Below are 11,022 nucleotides of genomic sequence, written 5' to 3'. Positions count from 1 at the left end.
GAGCTCCTTCTATGACAAGGAGACCCACTAAGTGGATGGAGAAGGGAAGTTTGCTGTGGATGTTGTGAACCTGGACTTCAGGAAAGCCCTTGACACAGTTTTGCACATCCTTCTCCTGGAGAAGCTGCTGCTCGTGGCTCTCATGGACGTAGTCTTCAGTGCTCAAGAACTGTCTGGATGGCTGTGCCTATAGGGTTGTAGTGAATGGAGGTAAATTCAGGTTGTTGCTGGTCACCAGTGGTGTTCCCCAGGCATGAGTACTGGGTCCAGTTCTTTTTAGTATCTTTACCAACGATCTGGACTAGGGGATTGATTGCACACTCAGTAAGTTGGGAGAGGACACCAAGGCGAGTGGGTGTGTTGGTCTGCTTGAGGGTAGAATGGATGAGTGGATCACGGGCAATGGTATGAGGATCAGAAAGGCTCAGTGGTGGGTTCTGCACTTGGGTCACAACAACCCCAAGAACAGTACAGGCTTGCGGAAGAGTAGCCTCAAAGCTGCCCAGGGATGCGACTGAGTCACTTAGTCCCAGTCTCTGGAGGAATGGAGAAAGGAATAGGCTTGACCCTGAGGGACTCAGTGTAGTGGTGCACTTCTTAGTGTCAGATGAATAGTTGGAGTGGTTCTTAAGTGTTGTCCCAACTCAAGGATTCTGGGAGATTATGAAGGCCATGGAGGTAGAGGAGCGGGTTGAGTGCAGGGCCACCAAGATTGTGAAGAGAAGGAAGCCTCCTTCGTCTGAGGAGAAGCTGAGAGAGCTGGGAGGTTTTTCAGCCAGAACGCGAAGTTGCGTGGGGGAGATGTCATCAATATCTCTGAATCCTGGTTGGGAGGTGTCGTGGTTCGTACCCCTCTGGCAACTAGGTGCAGGCAGCCGGTCGCTCAGTCCCGCTACGATGGGATGAGAAATAGATTCCGAGTAAAAGTGAGAACATTTGTGGGTTGAGATAATAAAGACAGAGTAATAACGAAAGAAAGAGCTGTGCACACAAGCAAAGGAAACCAAGGAACTCCTTCACTATTTCCAATCATGCGGCAGGTGTTCAGCCATCTCCAGGGAAGCAGGGCTTCTTCACATTTTGTGTTTCCTTTGGAAGACCAACATCATGAACAGAAACGTCCTCCGACTTCTTTCTCTTTCCCCAGCTTTCTATCTGGAGCATGAGGTCGTATGGCATGGCCTATCCCTTTGGTTATTTGAGGTCATCTTTCCCATCCGAGTCACGTCCCACCTTTATTTGCCTCCCAGCCTACTTGGTATTGGGGTGGTGTGAGGAGCAGGAAATATCTTGAGGGCTTACCAACAACCAGAAGGATTGATGGGCTGTCAAGGGCATTGTCATCCCAAATCCAAAACCCAGCACCCTACCAGCTGCAAGTAAGAAAGTCATCTCCATCCCAGCTGAAACCATATCTGGAGGGAATGAGGAGAGAGGAGTCAGAGTCTTCTCATGGGTTCTCAAGACCAGGGCGATAAGAGAAAGCCAAAAGACATGCAGTTTCCTTGGAAGAGAAGGCAACCCTTTTGAATTGTGAGCGTGCTCACAGTGTGGAACAGGTTCTGGGGACAGGTGTTGGAGACTCCATCCTTGGAGATAGTGAACACCTGACTGGATGTGATTATGGAGAGACTGCTGTTCTGAGCCTCTGCTTTGAGAAAAAAGCAACTGAAAGAATCTAAGGTTTGGATGCAGGAGAAATTTATTGAGAGAACAGAGTGTAAAGGCAGGAATGCCAAGTGGAAGGGAGCCGGTCTGAGTTGGAGGTAGGGTGAGCAAGAGCCCTCCTGTGAGATAGATGTTGCCGGAGTGTTGAGGTTTTCTAGCCCCACATTGGGAGGTGACCAGTGGTGGTCCCTGGTGGGCTTTGCCTTGTCAGGAAGTGGTTGCAGTGGAGAGCAGTGAATATAGGTGAAGGGTTGCTGGAAAGAAGGAGGTGGGAGAAGAGGAGTAGGTCCATGGTCCGTGTTTCCAGACACTGCGGGCAGGCCGGCCCCTTCGGTGCTTCCTTGCTGGGTACCTTGAGAGGAAGAGCCCTGGAGAAGAAACCCATGTGCCAGAAAAGGCGGGAGGTGCATTGTCAATCCGTGCCGTGGATTCCATGGTGGGAGTGGTTGGTGTCAGAGGTTGTGGGCGATGTCCTTAGCAGATGTTGCAGCCTCTTCCGCCATAGCATCCACCCAGGCCTCCCAAGCCGTAGCCAAAGCCGTAGCCAAAGCCACCGGAGGAGACGGGCACTCCCTGGGCGCTGAGTTCGTTGCCCACGGCAGCCGATGCGGAGGATCCGACGAAGGTGCTCTGGGGGTGGGAGGTGAGGATGGGTCCTGGCAGGGTGACCTGCACGGCGGGAGGCTGGATGACGACGCGGGAGGCCTCACACTGCCTGACACAGGGCTCGTTGCAGCTGTTGGCCAGCGGGGTGGGTCCGCAGGGGCGGCAGAGGTCGTAGCAGGCCATGTGTGTGGTGTGGAGGGTCCCTGGAAGAGAGGGTGTTGAGGAAGGGGAGGGTGGTGGAGGAGAGGGGCGGTGTGGGTGAGGAGAAGGAGGGTGAGGGGGTTGAGGCTCACCTTGTTGAGGGTGGAGGAGAAGGCGTGAGGAGAAGTGTGTGAGGGAGAGAGGCGCTGGGCCGGCTTTTATGCTGGTCCGCGAGGGGCGGGACAGGCTTTGCGCATGTCCACGTTTGGCAGCAATCAGCTCTTTCATACCACAGCCTGGTGAGTAATGAGGTGGGGTGTGTCTTTCTTCCAACTATTCTCCAATTTCTTGTCATCCTTGTAAGGACGCGTCCCCTTGGGCTTGTCGGCAGCTTTCAAGGGACTGTAGGTCTTTTGGAGTATTTGCATGGATGCTGTGTCAGGGCATTTGGCAGATGCAGGCAAAGCCTAGGAGAGGTGGGGTGTCACCAGTGCAGTCATCCCATGGCACTGGTGTGGTGTGGTTTGTGGGTGCACTGTGCAGGGGGAGCCTCATTTTGTCAAAGCCCTGGCAGGTTGCTCTGGGCTTTGATGGTGTGATGGTCATGAGGTGGTGCTCCTTCCATCGCATTCGCTCTCTTCCTGCTTTGCTAAAAGCACTCAAAGCCTATCTTTAGGCATGACCTGTCCTTAGGAGGTGTTTGGATGTTTGTCATCTTGGTGCTCCTGTTTCTTGTAAGGTTTTAATTTGGAAAAATGTCTGTCAGTCTGACCTTGGTGCCTGGAGAGGTTATGGAGGAGATCATCTTGAGTGCCATGACATGTCACGTGCAGGACAACCAGGTGGTCAGTCCCAGTCAGCATGGCTTTATGAAGGGTAGGTCCTGCCTGACCAACTTAATCTGCTTCTTGATAACTAGACCCGCTGAGCCGATGGATGAGGGAAAGGCTGTGGATGTTGTGAACCTGGAGTTCAGGAAAGCCCTTGACACGGTTTTGCACATCCTTCTCCTGGAGAAGCTGCTGTTCATGGCTCTCATGGGCGTAGTCTTCAGTGGCTGAAGAACTGTCTGGATGGCTGTGCCTCTAGAGTTGTAGTGAATGGAGGTAAATTCAGGTTGTTGCTGGTCACCAGTGGTGTTCCCCAGGCCTGAGAACTGGGTCCAGTTCTTTTTAGTATCTTTACCAACGATCTGGACTAGGGGATTGATTGCACCCTCAGTAGGTTGGGAGAGGACACCAAGGTTGGTGGGTGTGTTGGTCTGCTTGAGGGTAGGATGGATGAATGGATCACGGTCAATGGTCTGAGGATCAGAAAGGCTCAGTGCTGGGTTCTGCACTTGGGTCACAACAACCCCAAGAACAGTACAGGCTTGCGGAAGAGTAGCCTCAAAGCTGCCCAGGGATGCGACTGAGTCACTTAGTCCCAGTCTCTGGAGGAATGGAGAAAGGAATAGTCTTGACCCTTGTCCCAACTCAAGGATTCTGGGAGATTATGAAGGCCATGGAGGTAGTGGAGCGGGTTGAGTGCCGGGCCACCAAGATTGTGAAGAGAAGGAAGCATCCTTCGTCTGAGGAGAAGCTGAGAGAGCTCGGAGGCTTTTTCAGCCAGAAGGCAAAGTTGGGCGGGGGAGATGTCATCAATATCTCTGAATCCTGGTTGGGAGGTGTCGTGGTTCGTACCCCTCTGGCAACTAGGTGCAGGCAGCCGGTCGCTCAGTCCCGCTACGATGGGATGAGAAATAGATTCTGAGTAAAAGTGAGAACATTTGTGGGTTGAAATAATAAAGACAGAGAAATAACGAAAGAAAGAGCTGTGCACACAAGCAAAGCAAACCAAAAAACTCCTTCACTATTTCCAATCATGCGGCAGGGAAGCAGGGCTCCTTCACATTTTGTGTTTACATTGGAAGACCAGCATATGAACACAAACGTCCTCCCCTTCTTTTTTTCACCCAGCTTTCTATCTGGAGCATGAGGTCGTACGGCATAGACTATCCCTTTGGTCAGTTGGGGTCCTCTTTCCCATCCGTGTCACCTCCCATCTTTTTGTGCCCTCCCAGCCTACTTGGTGTTGGGGCGGTGTGAGGAGCAGGGAAGGTCTTGAGGGCTTACCAACAACCAGAAGCATTGTTGGGATGTCAACAGCATTTTCATCCCAAATCCAAAACACAGCCCCTACAAGCTGTGAGTAAAAAAGTCAGCTGCATCCCAGCTGAAACCATGTCTGGAGGGAATGAGGAGAAGGAAGTGAGAGTCTTCTCATGGGTGCCCAAGGCCAGGGCAATGGGAGATGGAGAAAGCTGAAACGGTGTGCAGTTTCCTTGGAAGAGAAGGAACCGTTTTTTAATTGTGAGGGTGGTCATAGACTTGAACAGGTTGTTGAGAGAAGTGTTGGAGACCCAATCCTTGCAGATACTGTAAATATGACTGAACATGGTTATGGAGAAACTGCTGTTCGGAGCGCTTCCATGAGAAAAAAGAAATTCAAGACATCTAAGGTTTGGATGCAGGAGAAGTTTATTGAGAGAACAGAGTGTAAAGGTAGGAATGCCAAGTGGAAGGGAGCCGGTCTGAGTTGCAGGTAGAGTGAGCATGAGCTCCAGAAAAGCCGGGAGGTGCGTTGTCAATCCGTGCTGTGGATTCCATGGTGCGAGTGGTTGGTGTCAGAGGTGGTGGCCGATGTCCTTAGCAGATGTTGCAGCCTCTTCCGCCATAGCATCCACCCAGGCCTCCCAAGCCGTAGCCGAAGCCGTAGCCAAAGCCACCGGAGGAGACGGGCACTCCCTGGGCGCTGAGTTCGTTGCCCACGGCAGCCGATGCGGAGGATCCGACGAAGGTGCTCTGGGGGTGGGAGGTGAGGATGGGTCCTGGCAGGGTGACCTGCACGGCGGGAGGCTGGATGACGACGCGGGAGGCCTCACACTGCCTGACACAGGGCTCGTTGCAGCTGTTGGCCAGCGGGGTGGGTCCGCAGGGGCGGCAGAGGTCGTAGCAGGCCATGTGTGTGGTGTGGAGGGTCCCTGGAAGAGAGGGTGTTGAGGAAGGGGAGGGGGCGGCGGGTGTTGGAGGAGAGGGGCGTTGTGGGTGAGGAGAAGGAGGGTGAGGGGGTTGAGGCTCACCTTGTTGAGGGTGGAGGAGAAGGCGTGAGGAGAAGTGTGTGAGGGAGAGAGGCGCTGGGCCGGCTTTTATGCTGGTCCGCGAGGGGCGGGACAGGCTTTGCGCATGTCCACGTTTGGCAGCAATCAGCTCTTTCACACCACAGCCTGGTGAGTAATGAGGTGGGGTGTGTCTTTCTTCCAACAATTCTCCAGTTTCTTGACCTCCTCTTGAGGACATGTCCTCTTGGCCCGGGCGGCAGCTTTTAATTGAGAAAACATATTTGGGAGGATTTGCCTGGGTGCTGTATGTCAGCACACTCTGCAGACACGACCAAAGCGTAGGAGAGGTGGGGTGTCATCAGCATCTTCACTGTAGTCATCCCCTGGCACTGGTGTGGTGTGGTTTGTGGGTACGTTGTGGAGAGGTGCCCCATTTCCTCACAGCCCTGGCAGGCTGGTCAGGGCTTTGATGGTGGATCCGGGCGTGAGGCGCTGCCCCTTCCATCCTGCTCAGTCCTTCCCTGCCTTGATCCCACCTCGCTGAGCCTGTCTTTGGGCCTGGCCTTTCCTGTTGGGTGTTCTCTGTGGGTGTCTTGGTGCCTCTGGTTTGTAAGGTTGTAGCTGGGAGAAAGGAGGCTCCTGTCTGGGTTTGTGACCCCCTGGGGCCACCTGTGTGGGAGGCAGTTGAAGCAGGCAGAGGAGGGGTGTTTTTGAGAGCAGGACATTGTCCTGGCAGCCTCGGGTCAGAGCTCCCAAGCCCTGTGCTGTTGGGAGGGTGGTCATGCTCCCCAAAAGCTTGTCTTGGCCGTGGCGTAGCATTCCCTTTTCCTGTGGCCATCACAATTTAACGTGACAAATCCAAGGAAGAGCATTGAATCTGGTGAAGGATCCAGAGGAAGAGACTTCTGAGGAGCGGTTGAGGGAACTGGGGTTGTTTAGTTTGCAGAACAAGAAGTCTGAGGGGACTCATTATCACACTCCACATGTCCCTGAAAGGAGGTTGTAAGAAGGTGTGTGCCGTTCTTCATTTCCCAGGTAACAAGTGATAGGCCGAGAGGAGAGGACCTCAAGTGGCACCAGTGGAGATTGAGGTTGGATCTGAAGAAAAAGGGCTGTCAAGCACTGGAAGAGGCTTCTGAGGAAGTGGTGGCTCATCACCCCTGGAAATACTGAAAAGCTGTGTAGAAGTTGTGCTTAGGGGCATGTTTTCCTGCTGGACTTGGTCGTGATGGGTTAAGGGCATGACTTGAGGATCTTAAGGGTCTTTTCCAACCTGTCCTCATTCTGGCAGGGATAGGCTTAATTTTCAGAAGGAACTGGAACGGGACACAGGGATTTGATACCACGTGATGTCATGCCCAGTGTAGAGCTGGGTGTGGACTCCAGGGGATGGGCTACGAAATCACAACTTGGGAAGGGGCTGGGGTTTTCTTGGGTCCAGGTGGTGAGTGGTGGTACCTGAATCGTGTTTTGTACGTTCCCCTGTAAGTTTTATTGTTCTTGGTTTCCTCTTTCCTTTGCTGTTCTGTTCAACTGCCTTTATCTCAACCCACAAGTTTTGCCTTTTTTTTCCAATTCCCCCCCACCTTCTGTAGCTGTGGGGGAATGAGAGAGTGGCCACAGGGTTCTTTTTGCCAGCTGGAGTTAAACCACGACACAACTTCCATCATTCTGTGATTTTTGGAAGGCCAGGGACTTAGTGAACAAGTCATGTGAAGGGTCACAAAGACTCTGAATTGAGTGGACCATCCCTCATGTGAGGGAGAAGCTGAGAGATGTTTAACCAGGAGGCAGGGCAGCAGAGGGGAGATGTCATCAATGTCTCTTAATCCTGGGTGGGAGGTATCATGGTATAAACACCATCTTGCAACTAAGAGCACCGTAGTCCCATGCTCACTAGCTTCATGGCGGGATGGGGAGGAGAATCTGAAAACATATCACACTACCAGCTGCTCGTAACACAGTGAAGTCTATCCCAGCTGAAACCATGGCCGGAGGGAATGAGGAGAGGGGAGTCAGAGTCTTCTCATGGGTGTGCGTGGCCAGGGCAATGTGGGATGGAGAAAGCTGAAAAGAGGTGCAGTTTCCTTGGAAGAGAAGGCAACCCTTTGTCAGTGTGAGGATGGTCAAAGAGTGGAAGAGGTTGTGCAGAGAGGTGTTGGAGACTCGATCCCTGGAGATACTGAAAACTTGTCTGGAAGCGGTATGGAGAGACTGTTGTTCTAAGCCCCCGTTGAAAACCAAAGAAACTGCAAGAGTCTAAGGTTTGGATGCAGGAGAAGTTTATTGAGACCAAAGAGTGTAAAGGTAGGAATGCCAAGTGGAAGGGAGCCGGTCTGAGTTGCAGGTAGGCAAGAGGGCAAGAGCCCTCCTATGATATGGATCTCGCCAGAGCAGTGAGGATCTCCAGCCTGCAGTGCGCAAGGAGACATGGAGGTCCCTGGTGAACTTTGCCTTGCCAGGAAGTGGTTGCAGTTGAGAGTAGTGGACATGGGAGAAGGGCCGCTGGAAAGAAGGAGGTGAGAGAAGAGGAGGAGGTCCATGTTTCCAGGCAGCCTGGCGTGGCCCCATTCCTGCTTCCTTGATTGGTGCCTTGTGATGGGGAGCCATGGACAGCAAACCCATGTGCCAGAAAAGCCTTGAGGGGTGTCGTCAATGCATGATGTGGCTCCCATGGTGCGAGTGGTTCGTCTCAGAGGTTGTGGCCGATGTCCTTAGCAGATGTTGCGGCCTCTTCCGCCATAGCATCCACCCAGGCCTCCCAAGCCGTAGCCGAAGCCGTAGCCAAAGCCACCGGAGGAGACGGGCACTCCCTGGGCGCTGAGTTCGTTGCCCACGGCAGCCGATGCGGAGGATCCGACGAAGGTGCTCTGGGGGTGGGAGGTGAGGATGGGTCCTGGCAGGGTGACCTGCACGGCGGGAGGCTGGATGACGACGCGGGAGGCCTCACACTGCCTGACACAGGGCTCGTTGCAGCTGTTGGCCAGCGGGGTGGGTCCGCAGGGGCGGCAGAGGTCGTAGCAGGCCATGTGTGTGGTGTGGAGGGTCCCTGGAAGAGAGGGTGTTGAGGAAGGGGAGGGTGGTGGAGGAGAGGGGCGGTGTGGGTGAGGAGAAGGAGGGTGAGGGGGTTGAGGCTCACCTTGTTGAGGGTGGAGGAGAAGGCGTGAGGAGAAGTGTGTGAGGGAGAGAGGCGCTGGGCCGGCTTTTATGCTGGTCCGCGAGGGGCGGGACAGGCTTTGCGCATGTCCACGTTTGGCAGCAATCAGCTCTTTCATACCACAGCCTGGTGAGCAATGAGGTGGGGTGTGTCTTTCTTCCAACAATTCTCCACTTTCTTGGCATCCTTGTAAAGATGCGTCCCCTTGGGCTTGTCGGCAGCTTTCAAGGGACTGTAGGTCTTTTGGAGTATTTGCATGGATGCTGTGTCAGGGCATTTGGCAGATGCAGCCAAAGGGTAGGAGAGGTGGGGTGTCACCGGTGCAGTCATCCCCTGGCACTGGTGTGGTGTGGTTTGTGGGTTCAATGTGGAGAGGGAGCCTCATTTTGTCAAAGCCCTGGCAGGCTGGTCTGGGCTTTGATGGTGTGATGGTCATGAGGTAGTGCTCCTTCCATCGCATTCTTTCTCTTCCTGCTTTGCTGAAAGGTCTCCAGGCCTATCTTTAGGCATGACCTGTCCTTTGGAGGTGTTTGGATGTTTGTCATCTTGGTGCTCCTATTTCTTGTAAGGTTTTTGATTTGAAGAAATGTCTGTCAGTCTGACCTTGGTGCCTAGAGAGGTTATGGAGCAGATCATCTTGAGTGCCATGACATGGCACGTACAGGACAGCATGGCTTTATGAGGGGTAGGTCCTGCCAGACCAATCTAACCTGCTTCATGATAAGGAGACCCACTGAGTGGATGGATGAGGGAAAGGCTGTGGATGCTGTGAACCTGGACTTTAGTAAAGCCCTTGACATGGTTTCCCACATCCTTCTCCTGGAGAAGCTGCTGCTCATGGCTCTCATGGATGTAGTCTTGAGTGGCTCAAGAACTGTCTGGATGGCTGTGCCTCTAGAGTTGTAGTGAATGGAGGTAAATTCAGGTTGTTGCTGGTCCCCAGTGGTGTTCCCCAGGTGTGAGTACTGGGTCCAGTTCTTTTTAGTATCTTTACCAACGATCTGGACTAGGGGATTGATTGCACGCTCAGTAAGATGGGAGAGGACACCAAGGCGGGTGGGTGTGTTGGTCTGCTTGAGGGTAGGATGGCTGAATGGATCACGGGCAGTGGTCTGAGGATCAGAAAGGCTGAGTGCTGGGTTCTGCACTTGGGTCCCAACAACCCCAGGAACAGTAGAGGCTTGCGGAAGAGTAGCCTCAAAGCTGCCCAGGGATGCGACTGAGTTACTTAGTCCCAGTCTCTGGAGGAATGGAGAAAGGAATAGTCTTGACCCTGAGGGACTCAGTGTAGTGGTGCACTTCTTAGTGTCAGATGAACAGTTGGATGCTTGAGGGTAGGATGGATGAATGGATCACGGGCAATGGTCTGAGGATCAGAAAGGCTCAGTGCTGGGTTCTGCACTTGGGTCACAACAACCCCAGGAACAGTAGAGGCTTGCGGAAGAGTAGCCTCAAAGCTGCCCAGGGATGCGACTGAGTTACTTAGTCCCAGTCTCTGGAGGAATGGAGAAAGGAATAGTCTTGACCCTGAGGGACTCAGTGTAGTGGTGCACTTCTTAGTGTCAGATGAACAGTTGGACTGGTTTTTAAGTGTTGTCCCAACTCAAGGATTCTGGGAGATTATGAAGGCGATGGACGTAGTGGAGCGGGTTGAGTGCAGGGCCACCAAGATTGTGAAGAGAAGGAAGCCTCCTTCGTCTGAGGAGAAGCTGAGAGAGCTGGGAGGTTTTTCAGCCAGAAGGCAAAGTTGCGCGAGGGAGATGTCATCAATATCTCTGAATCCTGGTTGGGAGGTGTCGTGGTTCATACCCCTCTGGCATTTATGTCCACGCAGCCAGTCACTCAGTCCCCCCACGATGGGATGAGAAATGGATTCCGAGTATAAAGTGAGAACATTTGTGGGTTGAGGTAAAGACAGAGTAATAACGAAAGAAAGAGCTGTGCACACAAGCAAAGGAAACCAAGGAACTCCTTCACTATTTCCAATCGTGCGGCAGGTGTTCAGCCATCTCCAGGGAAGCAGGGCTTCTTCACAAAATTTTGTGTTTACTTTGGAAGACCAACATCATGAACACAAACGTCCTCCCCTTCTTTCTTTTCACCCAGCTTTCTATCTGGAGCATGAGGTCATATGGCATGGACTATCCCTTTGTTCCGTTGGGATCATCTTTCCCAGCAGTGTCACCTTCCACCTTTTAGTGCCTTCCCAGCCTACTTGCTCTCGGGGCAGTGTGAGGAGCAGGAAAGGTCTTGAGGGCTTACCAACAACCAGAAGGATTGATGGGCTGTCAAGGGCATTGTCATCCCAAACTAAAACCCAACACCCTACCAGCTGCGAGTAAGAAAGTCA

At 53.0% G+C, this 11,022-nt stretch overlaps 3 protein-coding genes across 3 annotated transcripts; all 3 read right to left on the bottom strand.

The window, feature by feature from the left end:
• Window positions 1-1,682: 1,682 nt before the first annotated feature.
• Window positions 1,683-2,457, bottom strand: LOC106900044 (feather beta keratin-like). The gene has a single exon (XM_014962004.1). It carries the CDS (start codon window positions 2,455-2,457, stop codon window positions 2,143-2,145), a length of 315 nt encoding a protein of 104 aa, XP_014817490.1. The 3' UTR covers window positions 1,683-2,142.
• A 2,459-nt stretch (window positions 2,458-4,916) lies between these two features.
• On the bottom strand, window positions 4,917-5,571 carry LOC106900043 (feather beta keratin-like). The gene is made up of 2 exons (XM_014962003.1): window positions 5,537-5,571; window positions 4,917-5,437 (listed from the first exon to the last, which is right to left on the bottom strand). The coding sequence occupies exon 2, from the start codon at window positions 5,415-5,417 to the stop codon at window positions 5,103-5,105; it is 315 nt and encodes a 104-aa protein (XP_014817489.1). The 5' UTR covers window positions 5,418-5,437; window positions 5,537-5,571; the 3' UTR covers window positions 4,917-5,102.
• Window positions 5,572-7,778: 2,207 nt separating this feature from the next.
• On the bottom strand, window positions 7,779-8,544 carry LOC106900045 (feather beta keratin-like). The gene has a single exon (XM_014962005.1). The coding sequence runs from the start codon at window positions 8,542-8,544 to the stop codon at window positions 8,230-8,232; it is 315 nt and encodes a 104-aa protein (XP_014817491.1). The 3' UTR covers window positions 7,779-8,229.
• Window positions 8,545-11,022: the final 2,478 nt, after the last annotated feature.

Source organism: Calidris pugnax, unplaced genomic scaffold, assembly GCF_001431845.1.
Source record: "Calidris pugnax isolate Ruff unplaced genomic scaffold, ASM143184v1 scaffold1131, whole genome shotgun sequence".
Classification (NCBI taxonomy): domain Eukaryota; kingdom Metazoa; phylum Chordata; class Aves; order Charadriiformes; family Scolopacidae; genus Calidris; species Calidris pugnax.
The sequence above is the reverse complement of the archived record's forward strand: the minus strand, read 5'-3'. Positions and strand labels throughout refer to the sequence as shown.

Bases quoted from the DNA above. Each gene is read 5' to 3' on its own strand.
- LOC106900044 (XM_014962004.1), bottom strand. From the start codon at position 2,457: ATGGCCTGCTACGACCTCTGCCGCCCCTGCGGACCCACCCCGCTGGCC.
- LOC106900043 (XM_014962003.1), bottom strand. From the start codon at position 5,417: ATGGCCTGCTACGACCTCTGCCGCCCCTGCGGACCCACCCCGCTGGCC.
- LOC106900045 (XM_014962005.1), bottom strand. From the start codon at position 8,544: ATGGCCTGCTACGACCTCTGCCGCCCCTGCGGACCCACCCCGCTGGCC.